General features: G+C 40.1%; 1 protein-coding gene across 3 annotated transcripts; it reads right to left on the minus strand.

Moving 5' to 3' along the window:
• Positions 1 to 1,795: 1,795 nt before the first annotated feature.
• On the minus strand, positions 1,796 to 25,736 carry LOC125747318 (proto-oncogene tyrosine-protein kinase Src-like). 3 transcript variants are annotated; one of them, XM_049022404.1, is made up of 13 exons: positions 24,737 to 25,736; positions 22,349 to 22,405; positions 11,622 to 11,890; positions 11,109 to 11,208; positions 9,613 to 9,711; positions 9,161 to 9,261; positions 7,473 to 7,622; positions 6,838 to 6,993; positions 5,505 to 5,684; positions 4,722 to 4,798; positions 4,086 to 4,239; positions 3,724 to 3,855; positions 1,796 to 3,530 (listed from the first exon to the last, which is right to left on the minus strand). In XM_049022404.1, the coding sequence occupies exons 3-13, from the start codon at positions 11,854 to 11,856 to the stop codon at positions 3,322 to 3,324; spliced, it is 1,593 nt and encodes a 530-aa protein (XP_048878361.1). In that variant the 5' UTR covers positions 11,857 to 11,890; positions 22,349 to 22,405; positions 24,737 to 25,736; the 3' UTR covers positions 1,796 to 3,321. The 3 variants fall into 3 exon arrangements, with proteins under 3 accessions (XP_048878361.1, XP_048878360.1, XP_048878359.1); XM_049022403.1 differs by having other exon boundaries at positions 22,298 to 22,405; XM_049022402.1 differs by lacking the exon at positions 22,349 to 22,405 and having other exon boundaries at positions 24,737 to 25,735.
• Positions 25,737 to 27,488: the final 1,752 nt, after the last annotated feature.

A 27,488-nucleotide genomic window follows, 5' to 3' on the forward strand; every position in this document is an offset into this window, starting at 1 on the left:
GCATATGCTAACTAACATTGTCTAAATAAAACAAAACCTACAGTCAGGCCTATAGCCTTCACATCAGCTTTATTTGCATTTCCTTTCCCAACCTGCAGGGGTCCCCCCAAACTACAGGTCATTACAAATGTAGTGCGAGGCCCTGCGACTTACTCATATTCCATCCAGGGCCGTTCCCTGTGCCCTGCTCCATGGGACAGGTACCCTGCACAAGACGAGTAGCTGGAAGGTGAATAGATGGATTATGAAAACCGGATACAATTGGAATTTAAACATTCAGAACAGTAACACAAAAAAACAAAAAAAAAAACAATGAACAAAGAAGCCGCCCACCCATCTATCTTCCAGCAGCTTATTCTGCTCCGGATTGGGAGAGATTGCCACTATAGCTCTGTGGGAAAAATAAATAAAAATGCTTCTTTCATAATTTTTTCCCTCATTGTTTTTAGCTTCAGTCCCACAGAACTACAGCGGCAATATCCTTGTCAGTGTAGAAAGTCAGGAGCCCTAGGAAAGTACAAGGTAAAGAAACACGGACTGAATACTCTGTGTGTTAAGAGGGAGACAGAAAGCACCTGTAATTACTGCCCATCAGCCTCCTCTCATAATTATTTCCTTCCAAATTAAACAGCCTCCCATTTTCCCCACTAGATAGCAGACTTCCTATTTAAGAAGAAGATTTCTGTGAATCACACACTTTGGATTTAATTATGACAACATAATGCTTACAATTACGTTACCTCAAGGAGGAAAATGGTACTTTCAGTTTATTGTATTCATGTCAAGATAAGTGTCTGATGCATGTTCAGTGGTAATGACTTTAGAGAATGTTTTTTTTTTATTATTTTTATTTATCATTATATAATTTATTTATCATTTATTTATTATATTATAAAAATAATGAATTAGACAGAGCCTTCATTTGTTGTATTTATCCTCACAAGCATAGCATTTCTTTAGTCATGCAGGCTAGTTTTATAATCTGCTATATGTAAATTTCTAATATGTTCTCGTGAGATGAATCAACAGGTAAAAATTCTTGGTATTCAGATCATATTTCAGCTGGTCACACAAATCCTGTGCCAATAGATTTGACTCACTGTGGCAAGTGTGAACAGCAGATACCGCGGTCCAACATTCCTTCGGTATTAATGTAAATTCCACTGCGAACATTATGGGATCCTGTATCGTTATCAGTAGTGGAGAGAGTGTAATAAACAGCAAACACCTTTTTGGATTTTGATAAACTCCCATTCTGTAAAGGTAAACATGGGCAGTGGAGGCTTAATGGTTAGGGAAGCGCACGTGCAATTGAAAGATTGCTGGTTTGAATCTCCGACCAGCAAGGCACCACTGAGGTACCCTGAGCAAGGTACCACCCACAAGGTACCACCCCCAAGGTACCGCCCCCAAGCACTGCCCTCTGCTATGTCGCGATGTCACATATGGGTTAAACACAGGGGACACATTTTGAACAAAGACCTCTGATCACCAAATTCTAGATGCTTGTGAGTGGCACTTTTCCTGACTAATACTCACTCCTGGCGTGGCACAGTGGCTCATCCCCATCCCTCCAGGGTTGTGGGTCCTGCCTCTGACTCTCTGCCTGCTTCATGGAGGGTTTTTCCTGCGTCTCCTCCCACAGTCCAGCAACATGCAATTAGGTGAATTGCTGCGTATGACTTTCCAGGGATCCCCCAACCTTGTGATAATCATTCCCTGTCTCTTCCTAACCCAGAGTCATAATACCGGCTGAATCACATGCAAATGACACAAAATGTTCTGAAACAAAACATTCCAGAATGGCATCCGGCACTTTAATAGAATTCAAAGAAAAAATGTTAAGCTATACTTACACTGCAATTGCTTTATTTACATTGTTGAATGCACAACCCTTCCCATATACAGTTTGGACAGATTTACCAAAAAGCATACAGAAGTCATCCTGTATCGCCGCACCAGAATCAGAATATCTAGATAATTATGAAATATATCTGCTACAGGCCCTCATCCACCACACACACATAAAAATAAAGTATAAAAATATATGACTTTTCTCAGCAAAAGTGCTCAGATGCTTTTATTCTCACTACAAACTATGTAACCAGATCAAACGATCAGTAGTTTTAACAAATATTTTTGAGGAGTTTTTCCATTCAGTAAAATTAGAAGCCAAGGGACCTTGACCCCTCAACCCCTCCCCCCCCCACCTGAATAAAACATATTTCCATGTCTCATTTCCATTAATGTAACTCTGCAGTTATGACTCATTAAGTGTCATTTGTATGTTGTTCACTGACAAAGAAAGGCACATTTAAAATATACAGAAAATATGCTTTTCATTATACCTCAAATTTCAAAAAATACAAAACTAACTGGTAAAACAAATACTACCGATATATTCTTACAACAATTATTGAATTATACAACTCTTAGTTTTTTGGTAACATCTGCCTGCGAGGGTCAGAAACAATGCTGTTGTTCTTCCTCTGGAGTTTTTCAAACTGTTTCCGGGACACAGTCAGGAAGTGGCAATGGAAGCACGAATGGTACCCAAACTGTCCTCCTCAGAGAGCTGGAACATGTGAGGAGCATCTTCAGCGACAATCTCATCACCTCATGATGCGCGGATGGATGCCGTGTCACCCATGTGACCCATGTGCTTCCTGCAATCACTGTCTCCAAGCCACATGTTTCTACCTCACTTGTACCACCTGCACTGTACTATACATTCTTGTTATTGTTAATTTAGTTTTATTATTATTTTTTTCTTTTTTGCTGGACAACGGAAACGTGTCATTAGAGATCAATGAAGTTCTATCATTGTCCATAGTAGGAAATGTAAACATTGCATTTTTTTATTTGTCTTTATATTAAACTATCTGTAGAGGAGAAATTAGGAAAACAGTGTGTCTACAGACAAACATTCATCTATAATTACAACAATGCTGACACTGGAGCATTGACGAGGAGAGAAGGAGATAACAGCTTTGCAATTAAGGGGCAGATTTGTGTGGTCTCTGGTTCTGCTAATCGCTATGAACCATAACATCATGACAAAAGGCATATTGCTCCCAGTAATGCAAAAATAATCGAGGCATCTCAGAGAAAGAAACTGCAGATTTCAAAAGCTGCACGGGAAGAAAGCGGCATTACGTTGGGGGGGTCGGGAGGGCGATGGTGGAATGAGCCTCTGGCTTGTCTCTACTAGAACAGTAAAGGTTAAAAGTTAGCTGGAGGAGAGCTCACACTGGCAGAACTTTGGCTTGGTCTGAAGTGACATGATTCACTCCCATCTCAACTAATGGCATCCCAGAAGTCCTAAAGGTTCTCTCCAGGCTGGTACTGGGGCTCGGTGGAGGTGAAGTAGTCCTCCAAGAAGCCCTGCAGATACTCAAAGGTGGGTCGTTCTTCTGCTTCCCGCCGCCAGCAGGTCAGCATCAGGTCATGCAGGGACTCCGGGCACTCGGCAGGGCATGGCATCCGGTAGCCTCTCTCCACCTGATCCAGAACCTCTCGGTTCACCATCCCTGCAGTTGGAAGGAATCATAAGGAAGAATCCATGGGAAATCTGAAACCTTCAGAAACAAGGTAAACAGCAATAACAGCTGATTGTCTGCCAGTCCGTTCTGTGTTTTACAGACGTTAGATCATGCCGTGTCCTCTCATTGTTTCGATGACTAGTTCTTTGTGGTTTAATGGAAGCTGATGAATGGGGTTCACCTGGGTATGGCACTCTGCCCTTGGTCATCAGCTCTGTAAGAAGGATCCCAAAGGACCAGACATCTGACTTGATAGTGAAGCGGCCATACATCGCAGCTTCTGGTGCCGTCCACTTGATGGGGAACTTTGCTCCTACAGTATGCAGAGGTGAGGAACATGTCAGCTTGTGTTTAGGGTTTAAGCAGAAAATTAGCTGATGTGTTTATTTATTGTTTCTTTTTTTTACAATGCATAGTGTATAGCTGCTAAAAGTCCACAAATGGAACAATGTGATGCATGATAAGGACGGTTTTTAGAAATAACATGAAACAATCAGTATAAACGCTTTTAACATTGTCGTCCATCTGTCCCACTGCTACCACCTTGTCTGGCCGTGTACTCGTTGTCCTCGATGAGTCGTGCGAGGCCAAAGTCGGCCACCTTGCATTGCATCTTTTCCCCCACCAGGATATTGGCTGCCCTGAGGTCCCTGTGCACATAGTTCATCCTCTCCACATAGGCCATTCCAGCAGCAATCTTGGAAGTTCAATGACAGTCAAAGTCAGAGTCAGAATTCACTACTATTAGACCACTCAATGCCCCCTGTCGGTCCCTTATCTCCCCTGAATGCTCTTAATACTGCTCTTTGTCTTTGGACTGAATGGTCCCTTTAAGTTCTAAATTAGGGTTGCAAAAAATGAATATTTTGCTAATCAAATAATCATGCGATCAGCTGATCAACAAATGGTTTTAATATTACTGCAGACCCATCTGAGAAATGCTTTAATACAAAGATATTTAGACATCTTTCATTTCACTCTATACAGCAAGGTTTTTATTTCAGAAGTACCTTGCTTGGAAAGATGGGTTCATCCTGCAATCTACGGCATTTGATGAGGTCTCAACCATACTCTCAGTTGCTGCCTATCAGATGCATCTGGCACACACTGCCAGCTAACGCAGAAAGTTTATGGCAGCCTGACTACAGGTGGCACTGCCCAAACAGGATTACTGCTCACCTGTGATGCCATATCCACCAACTGTGGTAGCCTCAGCATCTTCCCTGTGTCTCCTTTAAGAAAATCTAGCAAGCTTCCTGTGGGAAAACAGGAAGGCAGCCAGCAGGATACTCAAGAGGACAGACAGTAAATATATATTCACCCTACATCAGGGCTGAAGTCTTTGAACATGAAAAGAGAGAACCATAGGAAGAACTCTCTCCAAATGGAAAGGCAACACTGAAATGCCACTGAACCCTTTACACGTAGCACCTTTCCAGACATCAAACATCATGCAAACCAATGAGGAAATTGAATAAAATGTCTTTGATTCCTCTGACAAAGCCTACAGAGAGAATGAGGATATCAGTTTGACATCACCATGCTAGGAGATTAGGTCGAATTAATGTGACTCCAGTTTCAGGTCATCACTGTTAAAAATAAAATCATGTGCTGGCCTTAATCACTGGGGTTTATCAACTACTTAGCTAGAAGGAGTATAGGTCATGGGGGACTGACTGACTCTGGCGATTAGGTGCCTGTAACTGTCTCCAGTAGGTAATGGGTTCTAATCCCATGGCCAGTAGATGACATTTCAGCATGGCTCTTAAGCCCAAAAACTGCTCCAGGAGTGCTGTATCATACTGCATCATACTCTCAATGGTCCTGTGTTCTCACCCCAGGCTTTGCTCTTGCCTGCATATGTCTGTGTGTCTCATCCGAGAGCAAGATGGGATACGCAAAGACTAAAGATTTCTTATGCACTTGGACAAATGAAGTATCGTCTTTGCTTTGGGTGCCGACCTTTGGCCATGTACTCCGTGACGATGTAGATGGGCTCCTCAGACACCACAGCGTAAAGCTGCACCAATTTCTCATGCCGGAGCTTCTTCATGATCTGAGCCTCTTGGAGAAAAGCTTCCGGGGACATGGTTCCTGGTTTTAGAGTCTTTATGGCCACGCGTGTTGTGCCATTCCAAGTTCCTGCAGCATCACAAGACAAGATCCCCTAAAGTATTACAAAACCACTTACAGGGAATTTATTTAAAGTTTCTCTACTGTGAGCAGATAATTAAAAATTAATTTTGAAAAACTATTCTGCCGAGGGTAAAGGATTTTTTTTGTTATGAGCGAAATGGCATGATATGAAGGGAACGTCACAGTTTTTCAGATTATCAGAATACTTATCAGGCCAAATACTTAAAAAAGGACTATTTAATACGTTACAATGTTGTTGCTCGCAAGAAAGCAATTTATGCATGCAAATTAGACCTTAAATAAACAATTCAGTGATTAGAATTATTCTATAATTCCTTAAAAAGTCAAAAAGACATTAAAAATGAGAACTTAAACCACGATTCCTCTTTTACACATGCTTATACATGAGAAAGTTGTGGTCAAATCCCAATATTGAAAAATACAGGTACTTTCCGATATTTCTTCCTGCAGTACAAAGACATGCAGTTAGGCAAACGGACATCTCTAACTTTCCCAATGAGCATGACCCTGTGTGTGTGTGTGTGTGTGTGTGTGTGTGTGCTCAGACCACCTGGCCTCCTGTCCAAGGTGCTTCCCTGTCCTACGCTGCCTAAGTACTAAAAAGCTGTCAATATACATCATGCATCTTAATGTGCCTTGTGCTCGCAGCGTGGCTGAGTTCATGTGATTCACAGAGGAAGAATTCAATTGATCTGGTTTCCTACCGTGCAGCATTTCACAGCTCATCAAGTCAACATGCAACTAGTTTGATTAGTTTGGCGCAAGCAGAAACGTTGTTATACTTTCAAAACAAGTAAAATAACAAACGAGAAAAGGTCGTACTTTGCGTAATCAGGTTTACGTTCGTCACTTTCAGAATGTCTCCACGCGGATGTGTTTTTTCACCTTCTTCAATGTGCAACTTACAAAAATTACTAAAATTTCAAACAAATTTCAAAGTTTTCTTTAATTTTCATTGAGACTGTATTTAGTACTTGCCATATGTTTTGGGTGAATTAACGGTTATGCCAATCATACATATGCCATACTATCTGAAATTAACAATGATATTACATCATAAATTAGTATCATAGTACACTGCAATAAAATAAAGATAAAAAGACTGAGTAAAGGAATGATCCGGAAATGTGCGGCATACCCATCCAGACCTCCCCAAAGCAGCCCTGCCCCAGTTTTACATCCAGCCGCAGGGAGCTACGCGGTATTTCCCAGGCATCCCGGGACAGGCCCTGGGTTTGAGGCTTCAGGACTGGACACACGTCCGTCAGGCAATAGCAGAGGCCGTCTGCATTTTCTGGGGAGAAGTTAAGGGTGAAACTTAGTGAGCGATTGACCTACCATGGTCTATGCTAGTCACTGGTCAGGCGTCATACAATAAAAACCCTGCAGTGTGCAACTTGAACTACTGGAAAGAGATTTTGTGAAGAAGGTTGCTAAGGTCCTTGATTGATCTAGAGGATGACATTCAACCAGGTACGTTATTGGCAGAATAATAACATTCAGTCATTAGCTGACTTTTATCCAAAGTGATGCACAATTGAGAAAACAGGGTTAAGCACCTTGCTTGGGGCTCCAGTGATGAAAACATCCTACCAGCTATAGAACCGGTGACCTTCCGATCATGGGCACAGAGCCATACATCACCCCAATTCTACTACTAATTCTACAAAAAAGAATTTTGGGAGCAACATAATCCCATGTCAGCCAGCAGTGCTGATGTGGCATGAACCCAGCCGCTCTTCACGAGAGGTCGGCCTGGTGGTTCTCACTCACTGCGGTAGTGGCTGACCAGCTGCTGCAGAGTCTGGAACTGCGCTCGTGACGTGATGTAGAAGCCGCCGCTGTCCAGCTTGCGGCTCTTATAGTGTTTGACATTGAAGCCCTTAATGACATCATTGTCCAGAACAGATAGGCAGTAAGCACCTAAAAAAGGTTAATAAGATGGATCATTAGCATAAAAGATGAATGTTTATTTCTTACAATAAGTTTACAATATGAATATACTGTATGACTAAATTATATTATCAAAATTTCATTTAAATTTTGTAACAAAATGAATATAATGTATCACACATAAATCCTGTTTTTATAACAGCTACTTTCCAGCCATGCCTGGAACACGCCTTCATAACCTCACATGTGCAATATTTCTTAAACTCTAACAGTGTTGGTTTACAGTGCTGGTTTACAGTGTGTTCAAGATTGTTTTACTGTAGAATTATGGTACAATATTCTCAAATGTGCAATATTTTAAAATGGAAATGGTGTTTTATTGTGTCGTTTTACTTTTTCTTTTTTTTAACAGTATCTTTACAGTGCTTTACATCATGCACCTTAATACGTATTTCACTGCACTTTACAGTGTTTCACTATTACCTACTTTTCAACCTCAAGATGTTGAAAATGGGTTATTCTATTACGTTTTACAATGTCTCCTTCCTTCTTATTTTGTGTCCTTTTTACCCATCCTGGCTTTTAATTATTTCTCTTCTTTACTGCTGACTCTAAGAGCTTCACACAATATTCTTACATACCCATACCATCCGTACGTGTACTAATGGCAAATAAATCTCTCTTGAATCTTGAATCAAATGGATGAACAAATAAGTAAGTGACTACAAATATTTACCAAACTTGACCTAGTTGAATAGGCATTGCCCTTAATATATTGTTGATTCATAACTGGTCTTATGACTATGATTTTGTAATGAACTACCTTATAAATGTAAAAATATTCTTTATATCCTCAGGAAAATTCATCACTGAAACAAGCACCTCCAGCATCTCTGTGTTCCACATACCATCTGCAATACGCTTTAAGTGCCCCATCATAAAACACTGAAATAAAGTATTGCAACATGCAGGTCATTTCTGAAACGTGAGAGTATATACACTCCTGACTTGCAGAATGTAAACACTGTGCTTTGACACTAAAGACACTTAAAGACACCCACAAAATGACAAGTAGGGCATGCCTGTGTTACACACTTACAACCGTGATGGGACAGACTGGTCAACCAACAATACTGGCTGAATCACTGAGACGTCCAATAACAGAAGCAAGACTATTAGGATTCATTATTCGATTAAATTGAATTAAATTGAATATTCATGCATAAAGAGTAAGAGAGCAGTGATTAACCACCACGTCTGACCAACAACAAATGAGCAAGCTTTAAATCTATGGGTGTGCTAATATGAAAATAACATGAAAATTAATTCATAGAATCTTTTATTTTTAGTCCTTTGAAAACAGAAAAAAAACATCAATCTTCAAAATCCAATACACAAACATACGTCCTTATCAATATTTCATAAATAGCTTATTCAGAAGAGGCAGGGTAGCATCTTAGGTCTTCAACCCAAGCACAGGCCCTTAACAACTCAAGTTAAATTTCCAATAAAAGGTCTTATGTTATGCTTAACTATAACTGGGCTTAGTCAGTCAGTAGGACACTCACCCTTGGTGGTCTCACTTTCTCTCACGAGGAATGTTCCTCTACTTTCAGAGCTCAAGAGGAGCCTCTCCGACTCACGGCGAGTAATACTTCCAAAGAACCACCTGAGGCGAAAGGACTGATAAATACACTGGCGCTTACAACCACACGGCTGCAGTCAAAGGAGACACATTAAACAGTAAGAGAGCAGTGATTAACCGCCACGTCTGACCAACAACAAATGAGCAAGCTTTAAATCTATGGCTTATTCACTTCTCTCACTGTCACACTTATACAGCAATTACTGATTCATAATTAGAAGCCAGAGACAAGATAATGTCAACTAATCAAGCTACGATGGATTTAATAAAGTGGGCCTAGGGAAGATTAAACATGGGTGTGTGTTTAAGTGGTATCTGGCAAATTATGTTCATTTCACTCAGATTCTTTCAGGGTAAGGGAGATTAAAGAATTACTCTTCAGCCTGGATGGAGTCCGAAGGGGCTATGTAGTTGCTGGGAATGTAGCCACTCCCCCCAGTGGTCAGTGAGCGTGCGAGCCACCAATCCCCCTCCCTGCAGATAAAGAGAAAAATAAAAGCACAAGGGAATAAATTACAGACGGATTGACACATCCAGCCGCCTCCCACAATGAGCTGTCTTCATGCCGTGCAAGAAGTTCCATTAAGCTTTTAACCTGATGACTACCTCTGCTGATCCCAGAGGGCAGTGAGCATTATTTAGAAAGGCAGACAAATGGGATTTCTCAGGAATTTTCCCCTCTCCCCCCCCCCCCACCCATGTTGAGCAAACACACATACCAGTGAACGGTGGTGCCTGGAACGTCATGATACGTCATGTACTTGCTTGAGTCAGTTTTAATGGGATATGACGCTTCTTTGTGGAGCAAAATAGATGTAGTTTTTTTAAATTGGTAATTAGAAAAGGCCTAAGACACCTTTAGCAGGAGGCACTGATACAACCAGCCAGAGGAAAGCTACCCAAGTGGACAAAGATCACTTCCACTTTTTTTCAACTTACAAACCCAAAGGAAAATATATAAAATGCACCTTTAAGAGAAAACCCACTGAAGTCACCAGAAAATGTCAATGATTTGATTTGTACTCCACATATATAGAGGATTTATTTATACATTGTATACATTTTGCTCTGTGAGGATTTTACCATTTTTAGTGTTTTCCTGATGGTGTTCAGCCAATTAATGTTACAAATATCTAGACAACATTCCAATACATAAATATACTGTATTAAGAGTCCCTTTCCAGGGTAATCTGAGATGACGGAAATATGCTGAATTTATATAAAACTACCAAATGCCTGCTTTAAGCTGCAAACCAAGAAATATTAAACTCAATTTTCATTTTAATTATTTATTTTTTTTTTTTGTAATGAACCAATTTTTTTTATAGTATCCTACTTCTGTAAATATGAGGAACAATGTATGAGTTAAAAAAATTTCAGGGGAATTACCAGAAATTTGTTCTCTATATAATACTGTCCAAAATATACCAAAAAACCCCACAGGCAGAGCCTCGAACCCTGGTGCCTGAGGAGTGAAGCAACAATGCTAACCACTGCACCACCCTGCGACTAACTATAATAGAAAAATATTACATCAATAAAACCTGCGTTTCATAGGCCTGTGACAATTCTGGACTTTAACCCAACAGAGGCCAAACCTTTAATAGTAAACTTAATTATGTGGATCTATTGTGTCTTTTACTAATAGCAGTCCATGGTTACAGGTTAAAAGGCATAAAATCAGAATCACACAGAGTGTGAAAGTTAGCAGAGAGACAGACGGAAGCTGATGAACATGGTCTGTGACAGTGTCTTAGTCCTCTGACGCTATTCGTGTTGCAGTGTGTGTGTGACGTACAAAATACCGACAAACAAACAAACGTGCATTTGTGGTGCGTTGGGGAATTTAGCCAGAATCTATATCTTCTTACGTGTTATTGAGGATCTGCAGTCTTTCGCCTTTCTTGAAAGTCAGATCTGAAGCCGTGCGTGATTCATAGTCATACAAGGCTACGAAAGTAGTGACAGCTCCTATAGGGCAAGAGAGGCAGAGATTCAGTATTCTGGAATACATTAAATCATACCAACAGTGATCACCATCCACCCCCCTGCCCCCCAACCAAAGCAGCGGAAAACAAATTTTTAATTTATTTTATATTAAAACCATTTCAGAAACACAGGGTACCTGACTGTTAAATAGTTAGCTCACATCTGTTGCACAAAAACTAGTGAAATATTAAAACTAGTGTAAGTAACTGTAATGTCACGGAATGCAAACACAGGTATTTCTTCAGATTTTTTTTCAATTGCTCTTTTGCGCCCCCTAATCAAATGGTACCTGAGGCAATCGCCTATGTCACCTGCAGGGCGGGCCGGTCCTGCCTGTTATTGCCCTTTTCCGTACCCCACCATCCCATGAATGACAAATCACTCTGAGGTCATACCTGCAAGGTGGCCACTTTGGGCCCCGGAGCTGGGGATGCCACTGGGATCGACGCCCCCGAACAAGGGCAGATCTGCCTTCTTGGGGGGCTGCTCGCTCCAGCCGCTGTCCCCGGTGGGGGCACTCTTGCTGGGCATTTGGCCTGGATAATGGAGGTTGCCTCCAGGGCCCATAATGCCGTCCAGGCTCCGAGGCCTCTGTCCTGCTTCCCTACACTTGCTTTTGTTGCCGCCCATTGCCAGGCCTACTAATTAGCCAGATGAATGGCCCCTGTTGGACGAGTTTGACACTTTGTGATTTTATGTTGTTGCAGAATCTTAATAAAATGACCATCTACATTCACAAATGTAAGTTTCTCATAAGACAACATATTTATTAAACATACAACAATAGAAGCACACAAACTCAAGTAATTTTAATAGAAAGGACAAAGACATTTTAAAAGCTATATTTTTAAAATTAGAAAAATTATATATATTTAAGATTGTCAAGAGGAGAATATTCTACACCAGCTTGCAAAGTTTTGACTGAGACATGACATGATTCCTATTAAAAATATAATGAGGAAAGTGTATTGAATATGTGATATCCATCTATCTTCCAAATGCTTATCCAGTGTAGGGCTGAAATGAGCCTGGCATGGAAACAGCCGGGAGGGGTCAACAGCCCAACGGAGAGCATGTACACATGTACACACACACACACACACACACACACACACACACACACACACACACACACATACAGAGTTGTTTAATCATATCTATTTGGGGACTGCTCATTCATTTCTATGGGAAAAATGCTAATGCTAACTATGACAACCTTAACCCCTACCCAGCCCAAACCATAACCATAAGTAACTAAACAAAATACAAGAGTTTTTGCACTTTTAGTTTTGTCATTGCAGTCATGGATTTCCGCAAGGTAAGGTATACCTGGACCACACACACACACACACACACACACACACACACACACACAATCATACACTGCACTACCCACTGAGCCACCAGTCAACCATCTTATGAGATAACACTACATACATCATTTTAATTACGTTATGTAACAGAGTTCCACTTAGCTGAAATGAATAAGTAATACAGGCTGTAAGCAGACACCAAAACAACAAAGATTTTGCAATTTTGCATTAATACATTTCCGCCAAAATCCATAACCTTGCTGCTGTCTTTGTCAAAGCAAATTTATGGGCAAAACTTAAAAACTAGCTATGAGGGTATGCATAATTAATGCAGACAGTGTTACTTTGATTGCTGAGTCAACTAAATTGTAAGAAAAATAACTGACTAAAATAGAGCCCTCCAATGTACAGAAAAGAAACTAATTCCGCCAAAAAGCAGTTTTATTCACCTACAGCCAAGATAATGGCACTGCTCATTATACCTGGTTCCAGAGCTTCCAAAAGGACCCTGGTGATGCAGCAAATTTCTAGCTAGAGAAAGGGCATTAAGTACATTGGAAAGTGTTTCCAATCTACCTCCATGTTTATTCTCTCATTATTCCACTTACTCTACACCAGAAACAATTGAAAATGGCAGTAACATTTTACTTAAAGCAGTCATGTATAATGCATTATAGACACCTTCATAATGCATTGTAATGCAGTCATAAAGTATTATCACAACTATAACTGTTTATAAAAAGGTATAACACATTATAGTATACTATATTTATGCTTTATAAATGCTCTATGAAGCTCCTATCTTTAATACACTATAAATACCTTTACAATTCAGTACAAAGCATTCTTAATGCTTATACTGGCCATTATAATGCATTATGAAGGTATCAGTACTGCATTATAGATGAGAACTTCATAGAGCATTCACAATGCACAATAAAAATGGCTATAATGTGTTATTCCTTTTTTTTCATAATATAGCCGTGTGCATAATACTTTATGAATGCATTACAATGCATTATGAATGTATGTATAATGCATTATGATGACTATTTTAAGTAGTGTTGCCAAAATGGCTTCTTCTTCTACCACAAACAGTTCAGTAGGCTGGCAGCAGTTATTTTCCATTTAACCGTTTAACATTATCTCCATTATTCAGTCGTAGAAGATTTGTTTTTAGCTAGACATGCATGAAGCAATTCAGGTAAACACTTTGCTCCTGTAATTACCAAACTACTAGTCAGGGGCAGTGGAATTATGTTTCTGCTGAACAAGCGCAGACACATCGTAGACATATCTAAGCTGCCGTACTTGAGAAGCACTCTCATGTTCCTGGTTGAGTTTTCCCAACCATCCATACCTTCAGAAGTTATGATTACTGCCATGTACTGCTATTCAAAGTGAGAGAACAGAACTGATAACACCCAGCCATCCATTTCACACACTGTTTGTCAAATCATTAATACATTGACACAAATCACACAAGACCTTTCAGATCCTTGTAATTTTACTGTGCAAATTATTATATGTAAAACATTATTGAGTAACGGGAAAAGTACATCTTCCTGTTTTTTATTTATCGGGGCATCGCCAACTTTTATACACAAACAAACCTAACCATCAGTGACAAAAAAATAAATAAGAGATTTAAATATTTTGTGATTTTTTCCAAAAAGAAGGCCTCAGTTGTCTGGTGACGAATGAGTAAACCCTATAATTCAGTAACGTGAGCCACCTTTCGCAACAACAGCTTTCTGTAGAAGTTTATCAGTCTCTCACATCATTTAGGCTCAGTGTTCTTTACAACATGGTTTCACTTCATTGATGTTTGAAGGCATTCGTTCACACACAGCTGTTTTAAGACCTTGCCACAGCGTCTCGGTGGTGTTGAGGTCTGGACTTTTGACTTGGCCATACCAACAGCTTGATCGTTTTCTTCTTTGAGACAGTAACACTTGCTGCTGATTTACTTCAGCATTTCATTAGTAACAGCTGGCTGCTATGTACTCTATATTAGTACTATAATACTCTATTATTAATACTACTTTGTGGTAGAAGCAGGAATGGTATACTCATGCTTTTCTGTAGATTTTAGAGTTTAGATTTGTTCATTTATAGAGGAAGCTGAATAGAACCACACAATTGTTATTTAGACCTGGATAATTAAAAAATATGGAAGTGAATGAGGGTGTACTTTCTTTTTCCCAATTAATTCCTCATAACGGTACATGAGATAACGGCACGCTCTGCTTTACTGGCCAGTGCACAGCTGGTCCCTTTTCAAAATAATTCTTTTCTATGGCAACACGCTGCAGTTAAGCACACTTCTTATATTTGCACAATCCAGATAAACGTAACATGTCACATGATCACAATCTCAATATTACAATATGACACATTTCAGATAACTGCAAAGGCTTTTATTTTGATAAAATGCACTTTGACACGCACGCTGGCCTCAAAAGTAAACCTACACAATGACTAACATAAATAACACATATGCTACTTATCAGGGCTGGAACGGTACATTTATTCTTTGTGCGCCGTTCAGGTACATCATTCTTGGTTTGATACGCACAGTGAAATGAATGAATACATTGCATGGGACAAACATAACCTAAATTCACAAACAGATGTTCAACATGGAAAACATTATGGAAATTATGACTTTGAGCTGGTTATGACCAATGCTGGTTACTGTCAATTTTAATCAGCAGTTTGGGAGCATCTTGGTTTACCAATAAATTACACGAGAAAGAGAGAGCAGTTGATAAGACCAAGACTACCTGTAGGCTCTGTTATACTGAACTCGGATATGTTACTGGAAACACATCCAAAATAAGACAAAGGCTGTCTGAATTCAGGTGAAGAATCCTTTGATGTCTGCATTCAAAGACCAAATGCATCACAATGAGGCTGTCCCATTTCAAAGGGTCCTTCAAATGGGGGATGTTTCTCAATATCAAGAACACAAAAATTGTCCTTGTGGTCTTGCTAACTTGCCTCCCAAGAATGAATCTGGAGTCAATGAATTATGAGGTCATTTTGGTGGTGATGCTAACAATGTATGCTTGATGTTTGGGTCGGGGCAGGAACGACCTTGCGGTCTAGGAATACATCCTTCTTTTGCCAACAGGTATATCTTTCCTTTGCAGCCCAACATATCCCAAGATTCATTGTGTTGGACCTTTGGAGGACGCAGCCCACAAAGGGTATGTAGTCCTTCAGAGGATGCAGCCCCTCAATTCGGAAACAGCCGAATGTCACTTTTGCCAGAAAATTAATATTGACTACAGCTATAGGGGTGTTAATCGTCACAGATATATGACCAAACTTGCCTGTAGAGAACACAAGATTTAGTTCATTATGATTGTTATGATGCAGCCCTATTTTTGAATTTTTATTTATTTTTACAGTGTGAAAATAAGCATCTCTTGGGTTGTGTTATTCAGACACATTGACAGACACATTGCCTTTGGATTATAACTGTTCCTAAAGTGTTTGTGCTTCTAGTTTAACAATAACGAATTTCAAAACAAATTTTCTTCCGAGTACCAACATTTCAGCACCACAATTGTGCCGATCCATGAACCCAAAACAAGTCTGTACCAAATCGAGAATGTTGTGTATTGTTATACCCTCGCTACACAGGTGTAGCATAGTTTTCTTTATTTAAAGAGGCCTGGTGAAATTTCATAGACCGCATTATAGCTGTGCTATAGTACAGTCCAGACGCATTAAAACAATATGAGTAGAAAAATCTAAAAAGAATTGTAACACTGAGGGTGGCATGGTGGTGCAGTGGTTAGCACTGTTGCCTCACACCACTAGGACCCGGGTTTGAGTCTCCGCCTGGGTTACATGTGTGTGGCGTTTGCATGTTCTCCCCATGTCGTTGTGGGGCTTCCTCTGGATTTCCCCCCACAGTCCAAAGACTTGGAGTTACTAATTGGGTTAAAGCTAACTGGAGTTACTAAATTGCCAGTAGGTATGAGTGAATGGTGTGTGAGTGTGCCCTGCGATGGGCTGGGTTGTTCCCAGGATAGGCTCCGGACCCCCCATGACGCAGAAGGATAAGCGGTTTGGAAAATGGATGAATGTATAGATTTTAACGCTGATGCAATGTGTAGAGATCCATCCATAACCACTTATGCTATTCAGGGTTGTGGGGATCTGAAGCCTAGTGGTACCTGGCAGGGAACAACGCAGGATGGGACACCGACCATCACAGGGCACAGTCACACACCTACAGGCAATTTGGTAACCCCAATTAACCTCAGCATCTTTTTGGACTGGGGGGGGGAGAAACTGGAGCACCCAGAAGGAACACCACAACAACAGGGAGAACATGCAGACTCCACACACACAGCCACGACAGAGTCTCGCATTTAGATGGCCATTCACTGCCTGATATGCAAGTCTTTAACCTACAGACCACACTCAGTGTTCACAAGCCCCTCTGGATTTCTGTGGGGGCAAGAGACTAGGGTGAGTCAGCATTGTGAGTATTTGAATATTTCAGAATGAGTATAAAATCATTTTTAAAAAATCAAATAATAAATGAGATATGTTATATATTATTTAGCAGTAATATAGTAATACTTTATTAATGCCTGTGGGGAAATTCTCTTTTTGCTTAATCTCAACCTGCTTTCAATGAGACACACATACAGGTAAGAGTGAGCCTGGAGGTCACAGCAAAGGGCAGCCGCTTAAGCTGGACTGTAGGTACCCAGAGAGCTGGGGGTTAAGGGCCGTGCTCAAGGATCCATAGACATGGGACTGTTCTGGCAAGGCTGGGCTTAAACTGACAACTTTGCAGTCACAAGTATAGATACTTTAACCACTGAGCTACACACTACCCCCTACATATAGTAATTAGTTGTGATTTAACTGTTCTCTAAAAGAGACCCACCATTCCCAAACCTGCAGCCTATGGGACTCACATAAAGCCAAAGGAAAATAAAATTAGGTGAAATAGTCACATGATAAAGGCCAGGGTATGACATGCATGTTGTGAACTGTTAGTTTGGATTCAGTAAAGACACATGCTAAAGCTTGCCCACGGTTAACTATACTGTTCCAACTCTAAAATGCATGCTAGCCTAGACTGCTGATTTTCTAGGAGGAGTGAACACACAAACAACTCTACTGACAGTGTTTGCTTAACTCGTACTTTCTCAATTCACTCAGCTTCAATGTAAAACAAACACATTTGGTAATGGCAGATAACAAACGCTTAAAGGTTATATTTCAAAATAAATCACCCTCATAAAATACGGAGATTGGTTGGTTTTCAAACAATGAAAGAAATAAGACTTTTGCTTTAATAACTCTTGATTTAAAAGCTGATTTAACAAAGGATTAGCAAGTTAAAACAACATTCATGTAGCAAAGGCCATAACTGTGGAAAAATGAAATGGAATCGGATCCTACATTCCTCACTTGTACCTTTAATTATTAACTGATAGCACCATGGATTGAAACCTGCTTACTGTTTTATGGTGCATGCAAGCTTTCAATTAACTGCATTCAATATTCAGATGGCTACAGGTATTTAGGTTTTATGTTTTATCGCTGCGGCAGCTTTTTGTTCGGTATATTTGCAAAGTTCAGGGTTTAATGCTAAAGTGATATTTAGGGTAAAGGAATGTGAATAATACTATGAACGTTTCACATCATTTCTAATTTCTAAAAGAAAGGTTCTTGGTAGTCTAAGTCCGAAACCGTCCGTCTGTCCATCCATCCGCCTGCCTGTCCATCCATCCATCCATCCATCCATCCATCCATCCATCCTCCAATTGCTTATACTGGCCAGGGTTATAAGGTGCTTGAAGCCTTATAGAACAGCATCACATCTTGTTTTTTAAATCCATGCTTTACAGACCATGAAGCGTTTCTTTGCTTGTGCACCTGGACCATGTGAATGAGCAGAAGAAAAGAAAAGCTGTAGGAGAGACACATGTAACCTGTGATGGAATAGCGATACATACAGGGGACAGTAAGTTTGGGGTCAGAGTGCAGAGTCAGCCAGCATGCAGTGACCCTGGAGCTGAGGGTTAAGGGCCTTACTCATAGACACACAACTATTGTGCTGAGGCCAGGCCACAAACCAGCAACCTTCTGATGACAGAACCGCGGCTGATCCCGTCAAACCACACACCTCTTCTTCTACCCATCATGCAGCGGTCCCCATCCCTATTTCTGGTGGCTTTTTCAACACCGGCGACTTCTCTCACGCCTCCTCAACATCCCTGGAACAATATGTCTGTCCACCATATAAAGCTGGACCGATCAATCTTGGATCAGATTAGTTCTTATGTCCACCTGTGTCTCAATTTACAACAAGATCTTATGAGGAGAGCTTAGCTGAGCTGAATCTGTTTAGCCTCGAGCAAAGGAGACTAAGAGGGGGACATGATCCAGGTATATAAGATTCTAACAGGTCTGGATGCTGTTCAGTCAAATGGCTATTTCAATATTAGTATAAATACTAGCACTCGTGGCCATAAGTGGAAATTAGCGGGAGAACATCATAAAACGAATTTGAGGAAGCACTTCTTTACACAGCGTGTAGTTAGAATATGGAATAGTCTTCCTGCTAGTGTAGCGCAAGCTGAAACCCTGGGTTCCTTTAAATCAGAGCTAGATAAGATTTTAACAACTCTGAGCTATTAGCTAAGTTCTCCCCAAACGAGCTTGATGGGTCTCCTCTTACTTTTTAAATTACTTTTTAAATTTACTAAAGTAAATTTCTTATGTTTTTAGACACCAGTGCCATTACTTCAGACCTGTAGTGTCATCAGGATTTGCCAAGAAGCAACATGCCCTTCCAGAAAATAACATTTCTGGGCCTTTCTGCAGTCCTGCAGGCTATGCTTTCCTACCTCACACAGCTGTTGCTCCAGCTTATAATCATCTCCTGAATTTACTGTTATGGCTTCCAGTGAGTTGGACCCTCTGCACACGTCATCAGGCCACCACGACTTGCCGTCATACATCTTTAACCTCCAGGAAAAGCCCACGAGTTTCATCACTCTTGGCATCCTGTCATTGGCCCGTTTGAAGCTCAAAGCCTAGCATGAAGGGTGAAGGGAACAGCTCTGTTGTATATATTATACCACATACCCATAAATGGTGCTATTTTCAGTATTGTGCGGATGTCTGACTCTGCTATAAATCTGTGCGCTAAATTTCTCCATGCAAACCTAATTTTCTGTGATTCTTGATAACCTCATTTAACTGTATTCACTTACTGTGCATGCACTCATTTGGTTACAAGCATCTGCTTATTGTATTAATAAAAATTCATACTGGGGGAAGCAGAGAATGGGCCATTTCAGGTGAAACATTTGCCAGTCAAAAATGCTACCTGGCAGCAGTAAATCAGTAGTGCAGTGCTATTTCCTGAGCTGGAATGCAGATGGTAAATGTTCAGGCAAGTTACAACATCCACACCCGTGGTTAGGAATGTGCCGTGAGCATGTACTGTAGCAGTGCAAGCAAGCTGTGTGCTTTCCACGTTGCTGCATTGCATTCTGGTACTTTCTATACCTACTGGCTCTATGTCATGACAATGGGAAGGAACCCAAAGATCGAAGTAACGTGTTTAAAACGAAGAGCAACAGGCCCATATTCAAATATGCAAGAAGTCTGGAAAATTGTTCCTTCTGTTTATTCTTTAGCTAGTCTTGTGTTTCTGTTTAATCCTTACGTTAGATAAATAAGGGTGGCAGAAAAAGAGATATTCCACAATAATATTTCAACAAAATGTAGTCAATTATGACACTGAAAGTGTCTAAACTGCACAGCAAATCAGAAGGTGGGACAATCCAACATTTAATAGTATTTGTTTCTGTTACACAAACACTACCAAAAAAAAAACTACTGAAATATTAAAAGTTGCTATATGTCATAGAGTTATTGTTTGAATCTACAAGGTGCTACAGTGGTATTTATTGAACCTGAAACTTCAACATCAAAATTTATTGCAACACACTGTATAATGACTAAAGCACAGCAGAATCAACTGGATATCAGGCACGCTTTCTGTAGTCTGTCATTTTTCACAAATAAAAAGTATTATCTCTCCAAAATCCCCATTTTTTTAATTGAGCAGGACAAACTTCCTCATTATGTAGAAAGGGGATCCTAAAAATTAAAACAGGAAACTAAAAAGGTAGATATAAATATTGAGACCACGTCCACTGACATAAACAGATATTCTGGACCAACTTTGGGCCTCCTCAGTAGATTTTGTGGCTGGGGGCACGAAATGCCTCCCATTTGACAAAAATATAAAGACACATTTATGGCATCAGATCCCACCTACAAATTTGCTTTTTTTATTTTACACTGTAACACAGTAGTAGTAGCATAACAGAAAAACCCAAAAAACCACCTACTGTTTTTAATTGCACATGAGACTGGCATGATTGACAATTAACTGCTTATCATGTAAATAGTGGAACGATTTGCCAATGAGAATAAATCTGTCCAATCTGTGGACTCGATCTTTAAAACTCAAAACATACATAAAACTTTTTGGACAGATGCGTTGCTAATATGTATTAGATAATCTGAATTAAATGCATATTTCTAAGGCATTATACGGACACATTAAATAAAACAATAAATTATAATTCCAACATCCCACGTTCCATTAATCCATCCATCCATCCATCCATTTTCCAAACCGCTTATCCTACTAGGTCGCAGGGGGTCCGGAGCCTATCCCGGAAGCAATGGGCACGAGGCAGGGAACAACCCAGGATGGGGGGCCAGCCCATCGCAGGGCACACTCACACACCATTCACTCACACATGCACACCTACCATTAATCCATAATTTTGAAATAATATAACAAAAACATTTATAACATTCATTTATACTATTTATGTCTGCTGAGTGTATACTTCTGGTCAGTAAACATAGATTTATTACTTCCTTTTTAGGAGCTAAACATTCGCCTTAAATTCCCCAAGAAAGATTTTTCATATTAAGAATATTAAGTGTATCAGATTTACAGCTCTGTCCATTAACTTTTTTGTTGTGCAGCAGTATTACATAGATAAATAACTTCCAGCACATTAGCATCCCCACATAACAATTTAATAAATAAGAAATTATTTAATTATGAAGTGTGTGGCACAGTGCAGGTGATACAAGTGGGGTAAAGAAGTTCCTTGTAAACATGAGCCGTGTTTAATTTAGTGCAGGTGGAACAGAGATGGGTCAGAGAGCTGAGTGTGGTTTAGGAAATTACTGTCGGCTGCATGAAAATGTGGGGTGGGGCTTACAAAAGGTCTCCACTGGATACTCTGCTCCGACATGCATGCACCTCTACAAAAACCACAGGAAGGTATATAATGTCAGCAGATACACATGTACAGACATCTGCTATGTGTGCTGTACACTAAGGGAAATAATCATGTCATCAACTTTATTACATTAATTTGGGTAACAAAAACTTTTAGCTGTTATAATTAGTGCTGGTAGATTTCTCTGATTTCTTCATGTGAGCAAACTAGATGCCAGTAACTTTATTTGTCACTCACGCCCCCATCCAGGACCCTACTGTCACATGCAGTTATGCATCAGACATCATGTGCTGCAGTGAAGGGGAAGTGATGTGTAGGAAGCTGCTGGTTGTATCGCAATAATAATGAAAACACTGTCAAAACAAATGACATCAACATAAATCAGAGTTCAATAGCACACTTAGCTCTCATTAGACTTTTCTTATTAATGAACTCAACTGCATAAAAGCAGTGTAATGAAAACTGCCTCCACTGGCATCTTGTACATACTGTACCCCAGTCTTCTGTACTGTGTTGCTTGGGATAGGCTTCAGGCTTCCTGTGACCCTGACCAGGATAATCAGATAGAAGATGATTGGATGGATGGATGGATGAAGAATTGTCCCCACTAGCTGATTTACAGTCTACAGATAACTGTGCCACATATTGTGATGTTATCTTAACAACTGCTCAGACACAAAAGTATTGCTAATCATTAATATGCTACAGAAATAAAAAGAGGATACTGTGTATATACTCTTGTTCAAAACATGCTCTGCAGTTAACCATCAAATCATTTATCTTTTTCCAGAACTAGGATAACTTACAGGAACAAAAATGTTCTGTTACATATGTTCCCCATGCTGTATAATGCCTAAAGACATTTTTTTTTAAGTATAGGACATTTTATTATACTTATGGTAGGAACCATGACTCATAACTATAGCAGACAGCTTTACCCAAAGCAGCTTATGTAGCAACTCTAACAAAGCACAGCTTAATATTTCATTAAGATGTCTTCCTTAACTGTGCTCTGCACCACCTATGTTTCTCCTGGGACACAAACTTTCTAGGTACAAGTACAGCATCTCAGCCACGAAGCTACCTGATGTTCTACAGAACCAGCCAATGGGGCAGTCAAGAATGGCCCTCAAAGACTAATATTCTGCGGCCACAAAGAAACACGAGCTGTGCGTCCCTGACGTCCGCCTTGCATGGTGTTGCATCATCTGTACTGCAAGATTCTCTTTCCCCGTTCCTCTAAGAAATCCGGGACAAGCATGTGCCTGTCTGCCGGCCTCGGAACCCAAGCTTGCCCCATTCCGTAAAGGCTCCACACCCAATTAGAAGAGCATCCATGGTGTAGCTTTCATGGATTCCAGAACATCTGTGGTTAGATGAGTAGAGGAGATGCATTAAGCTGCATGGGAATGACAGTGGAAATGACAACGACGATGATGATGATTATTATTATTATTATTAGCCGGAGAAGCTCTGCAATACAGAAGAAAATTCTGGGGAAAACTCAGGTTACCAGGGTAAAAGTACAGACTCTTAAGGTCTCTGGTTCTCATTCCCACAGAATGTTATTCACCAACATACTTTACCAAAGCTATGACATTTACCATAAGAATCTGTACTTGTGCATATTAGCAGAAAGTTAGTTCAACATGCCGTCAGATCGAAGCACGTGTGCCACCATGCAGAATTAAAAATAAAAAAATGATTACATATAGCGGAAAGTATGCTGCATGATAGGAAATGTCATGCAGAAAAAAACAACACCCTGGCTGGAGAAAAGCTGTTGATTGGAGAAAAAAAAACTTTTTTGTTTGTCTTTCTATGTTGTTGAATAATATATTGATATATAGCGGCTGAACTGCTGAATGACTAAGTAGAAATACTTTACCCTGATCATCCATCCATCATTTGTTACCTCCTGTTGTCTAGTCTACTCCTTATCTTGACCGGAACGTATGAATGGATACAACTACAATTGGTGTTCACAGACTAAGAACACGTCTATAATTACTTTACAATGAAATACAGTACTTTTCTCTTATACGCCCATTCCCAGCGCAAATTCTTACGGATCTATAACCAAACGCATTCCACACGAATCTTGTGTTATTTAACAAAGAAAAGTAAAACAGCAGTTAATCTTAATATAATCCATCCATCCATCCATTTTCCAAACCGCTTATCCTACTGGGTCGCGGGGGGATCTTAATATAATATTTAATCTAAATTATTTACACAGTAAATTTAGTTCTAGTCTAGAATGAAGTAAGTAGATCATAGTTCTACTCCAGCGTCTTGGCTACTAAAAAAGCTCTTTAAGTGGACGTTTAAATGAAAGAAAGGGAACCAATGATTAAAGGTTAGTTAGCAAACCACCATGATCGAACATTAAAGAAGCTTTCAGCCTCCCGATGATTAAATTCCACATCATGCCTGCACTAGGCGGCTCTAAGTTCCCTGCTTCCCTGCATGATTAAACACCCAGCCGTCCGTACACGTCAAGAATCATCACTGTTCTTCACCGGAATAAATGGTTGTTAAATTTCCATGCAAATGCAACGCAAATCACTAAATCTTAGCATATAAGTTTGTTTAGATATAGAAATGAATTTATTTATACTGGACCATTGAGCATCAAGAAACTATGATCAGTTTCCGTGAGGGCAATGTTACTTGCGTTTGTTTCTAAATTTACTCATATAGATAATGCAGAAATATGGTAGTTGTAGACAAGAATGAAAAATAATAGATCAAACGAAAACTGATTAAGCAGATGTCTTTGTGTAAAGTAAATGTAAACACATCATACACACACGATTTTCCCGGTACCTCTTACCATGCTTAATACGTATGGAGCAAAAATAATTTAACACTTACCTTTGGAGTAGGCAGTTAATATATCCTGGGTCAGATAGGCGTTATAATTTTTTTTTTCGAAAGAGAATAATTCATCAGTTAAATCATAATAATAAAAACTTTAAAGTGACATAGTACTTTCTTCGATGGCAAGAAACATTATGCATCCAAGGAATCCGCACCTGGATTGTCAATCACAGCTGGATCTAGATATAAACAGACAATACAGATAATACAAAACCATCAAAATGTCAGTGGTGTTTATTGCTCTGTAAAAACGTGCAACAATATGTAACTACAAAAAAAGATTTGCGTTATAAAATATAGTCCTTTAGGACAGGAGAGGAGAGTGGGATCTACAGTACTAACTACAAACATAGGACCTAACGGGTAAGTTGTGAAACATAGAAATAATACAGAACTAGAAGGGAACGAACTGGAAACGCCCTCTTTAGTTTGAACTTCTCAGTATGGCGGTAAGTGCACCCACGAAGGCTGGATTCTCGGTCAATGTGATGCAAATAGACATGCGCTGAACAAACCGCTATCGACAAAACTTTGACTTTTTGAAACCTGTAAGTAGTTTGATGATTTCAGGCATTTCTCAGTTTCAAATTTTCTCTGCTTATTCAATGTGCACTGCCTAATAACTTGGTATTCTGTATTATTACTGAAAAATAAAATTAATTTGGATAAACTAATTATCAGATCCAGTTATTAAACTTCTATTTTATACTATTAAAACATCAGTGACGATATGTACAACATACTACGTTACACCAACATTTCACTGTTTTGCTGGTAACTTGAGAGCATATTGTTCCCAAATCTTCCATAAATCTTTGTATCATCCCAGACCCTCCTCATAAATCTGCTTGTAGAAGAGTAACGTGCTGCAGGTCAGGGATAAGCTCTCTGTGGTCAATTTCTTCCATGGTGTCACCCGTGGCCTGTGACCCAGTGCTTGAAACTGCAAATAGATTTTTGTCTTCCAAGACTGTGATAGCTCTGCTTTGGTTCCTTTCCTGGAAATACTGCTTCTCTACAGCAACACATTTCAGCTTGGGGGGGGGGAGGGGCTACATTTTTAAGCTAGAGGGCATTAAATGTACTACACTACAGCTGAGCTCTCTGGTAGAAGATGGTCATCTGGCCTTTGCATGTTGTTTCTGTAAGTGTGTAAGAATAAAAGCACTTGATTCGGTACTCTGTCTTAAAAGAAGGCTGCAAATTCATGTATTCAACTTCATCTCTAATACAACCCTTCACCCATTTTCCAACCTCCTATCCAGGCCAGGATTCTGGGGGGGGGGGGGGTCCTATCCTAGACAGCAAAGGACACAAGAAAGGGGTACACCACCCAGGATAGGATGCCAATGCATTGCAGGGCAGGCCAGGGCAGACACTTTTTGAGGGGCAAGTGTTTGCGCAGTTAAATTTGCCGGTGCGGGGGGCTCCTCGGAATGATGCACCGAGGATTCAGATGGGAAACACTGTCTGTGCAAAGGGGCAAGTGCTCCGGGGATTCCCCAACTGCACATCCCTGTATAACAGTTGCACACCATGGATTATTTAGAGAGGCTGCATATCTTTGAACTAGTGGAGGAAACCCAGACAGGCTGAGACCTTCTGCCCAAATACTTTGCTAATAAATCTGAGAAAAGCAGAATCACACCCTTAAATTAGCTTTACAATTCTGTTGCATTTAAATTATGGAGTCACATAAGGCAGTTTAAGTTAACGCCCTAAGTAGTAGTTGCCCATCAAAAAGACAAGCAAACTTTTTTTTTTTTTTACTACATCTTCCAATGTCTGTTTCCCACACGCCACCTGGTGGCCACAGGCCGCAAGCTCTCATTCTTCATACTACATAGTAGAACACTTTGTGAAAAAAGGCCAATATGGCTATATTATGTGTCTTTGATAGATGCCTGTTCAGAACAAATGATCGACAGCCTCAACCAGTCATCCATAGATAATCTGCCTCTTATCTGAGGTCGGGTCACAAGGACAGAAATCTGAGAAAGGATGCTCAGACCCCTGAACCACCTCAGCTTATTCCCTTCAATGCGGAGGAGCAACAGCTCTACAGTTCTGGCCAAAAGTTTTGAGAATGACACTAATATTGGTTTTCACTAAGTCTGCTGCCTCAGTGTTCATGATGCCAATTTGCATAAACTCCAGAATGTTATGAAGAGTGATCAGATAAATTGCAATTAATTGCAAAGTCCCTCTTTGCCATGAAAATGAACTTTATCCCAAAAAACCCATTTCCAACGCATTTCGGCCACAAAAGGACCTGCTAACATCATTTCAGTGATTCTCTCATTAACACAGGAGAGAGTGTTGACGAGGACAAGGCTGGAGATCACTCTGTCATGCTGATTGAGTTAGAATAACAGACTGAATGCTTTATAAGGAGGGTGCTGCTTGACATCATTGTACTCCCACTGTTAACCATGGAAACATGTACAGTCATCGTTTTGCACAAAAAGGGCTTCACAGGCAACAATATTGCTGCTTGTAAGATTGCACTTAAATCAACCATTTATCGCATCATCAAGAACTTCAAGGAGAGAGATTCAATTGCTGTGAAGAAGGCTTCAGGGCGCCCAAGAAAGTCCAACAAGTGCCTCGTGAAGTTGATTCAACTGCAGAATCAGGGCACCACCAGAGCAGAGCTTGCTCAGGAATGGCAGCAGGCAGGTGTGTGTGCATCTCCAAGACTTTTGGAGATGGCTTGGTGTCAAGAAGGGCAGCAAAGAAACCACTT

This window comes from Brienomyrus brachyistius, chromosome 8 (genome assembly GCF_023856365.1).
Source record: "Brienomyrus brachyistius isolate T26 chromosome 8, BBRACH_0.4, whole genome shotgun sequence".
Classification (NCBI taxonomy): Eukaryota; Metazoa; Chordata; class Actinopteri; order Osteoglossiformes; family Mormyridae; genus Brienomyrus; species Brienomyrus brachyistius.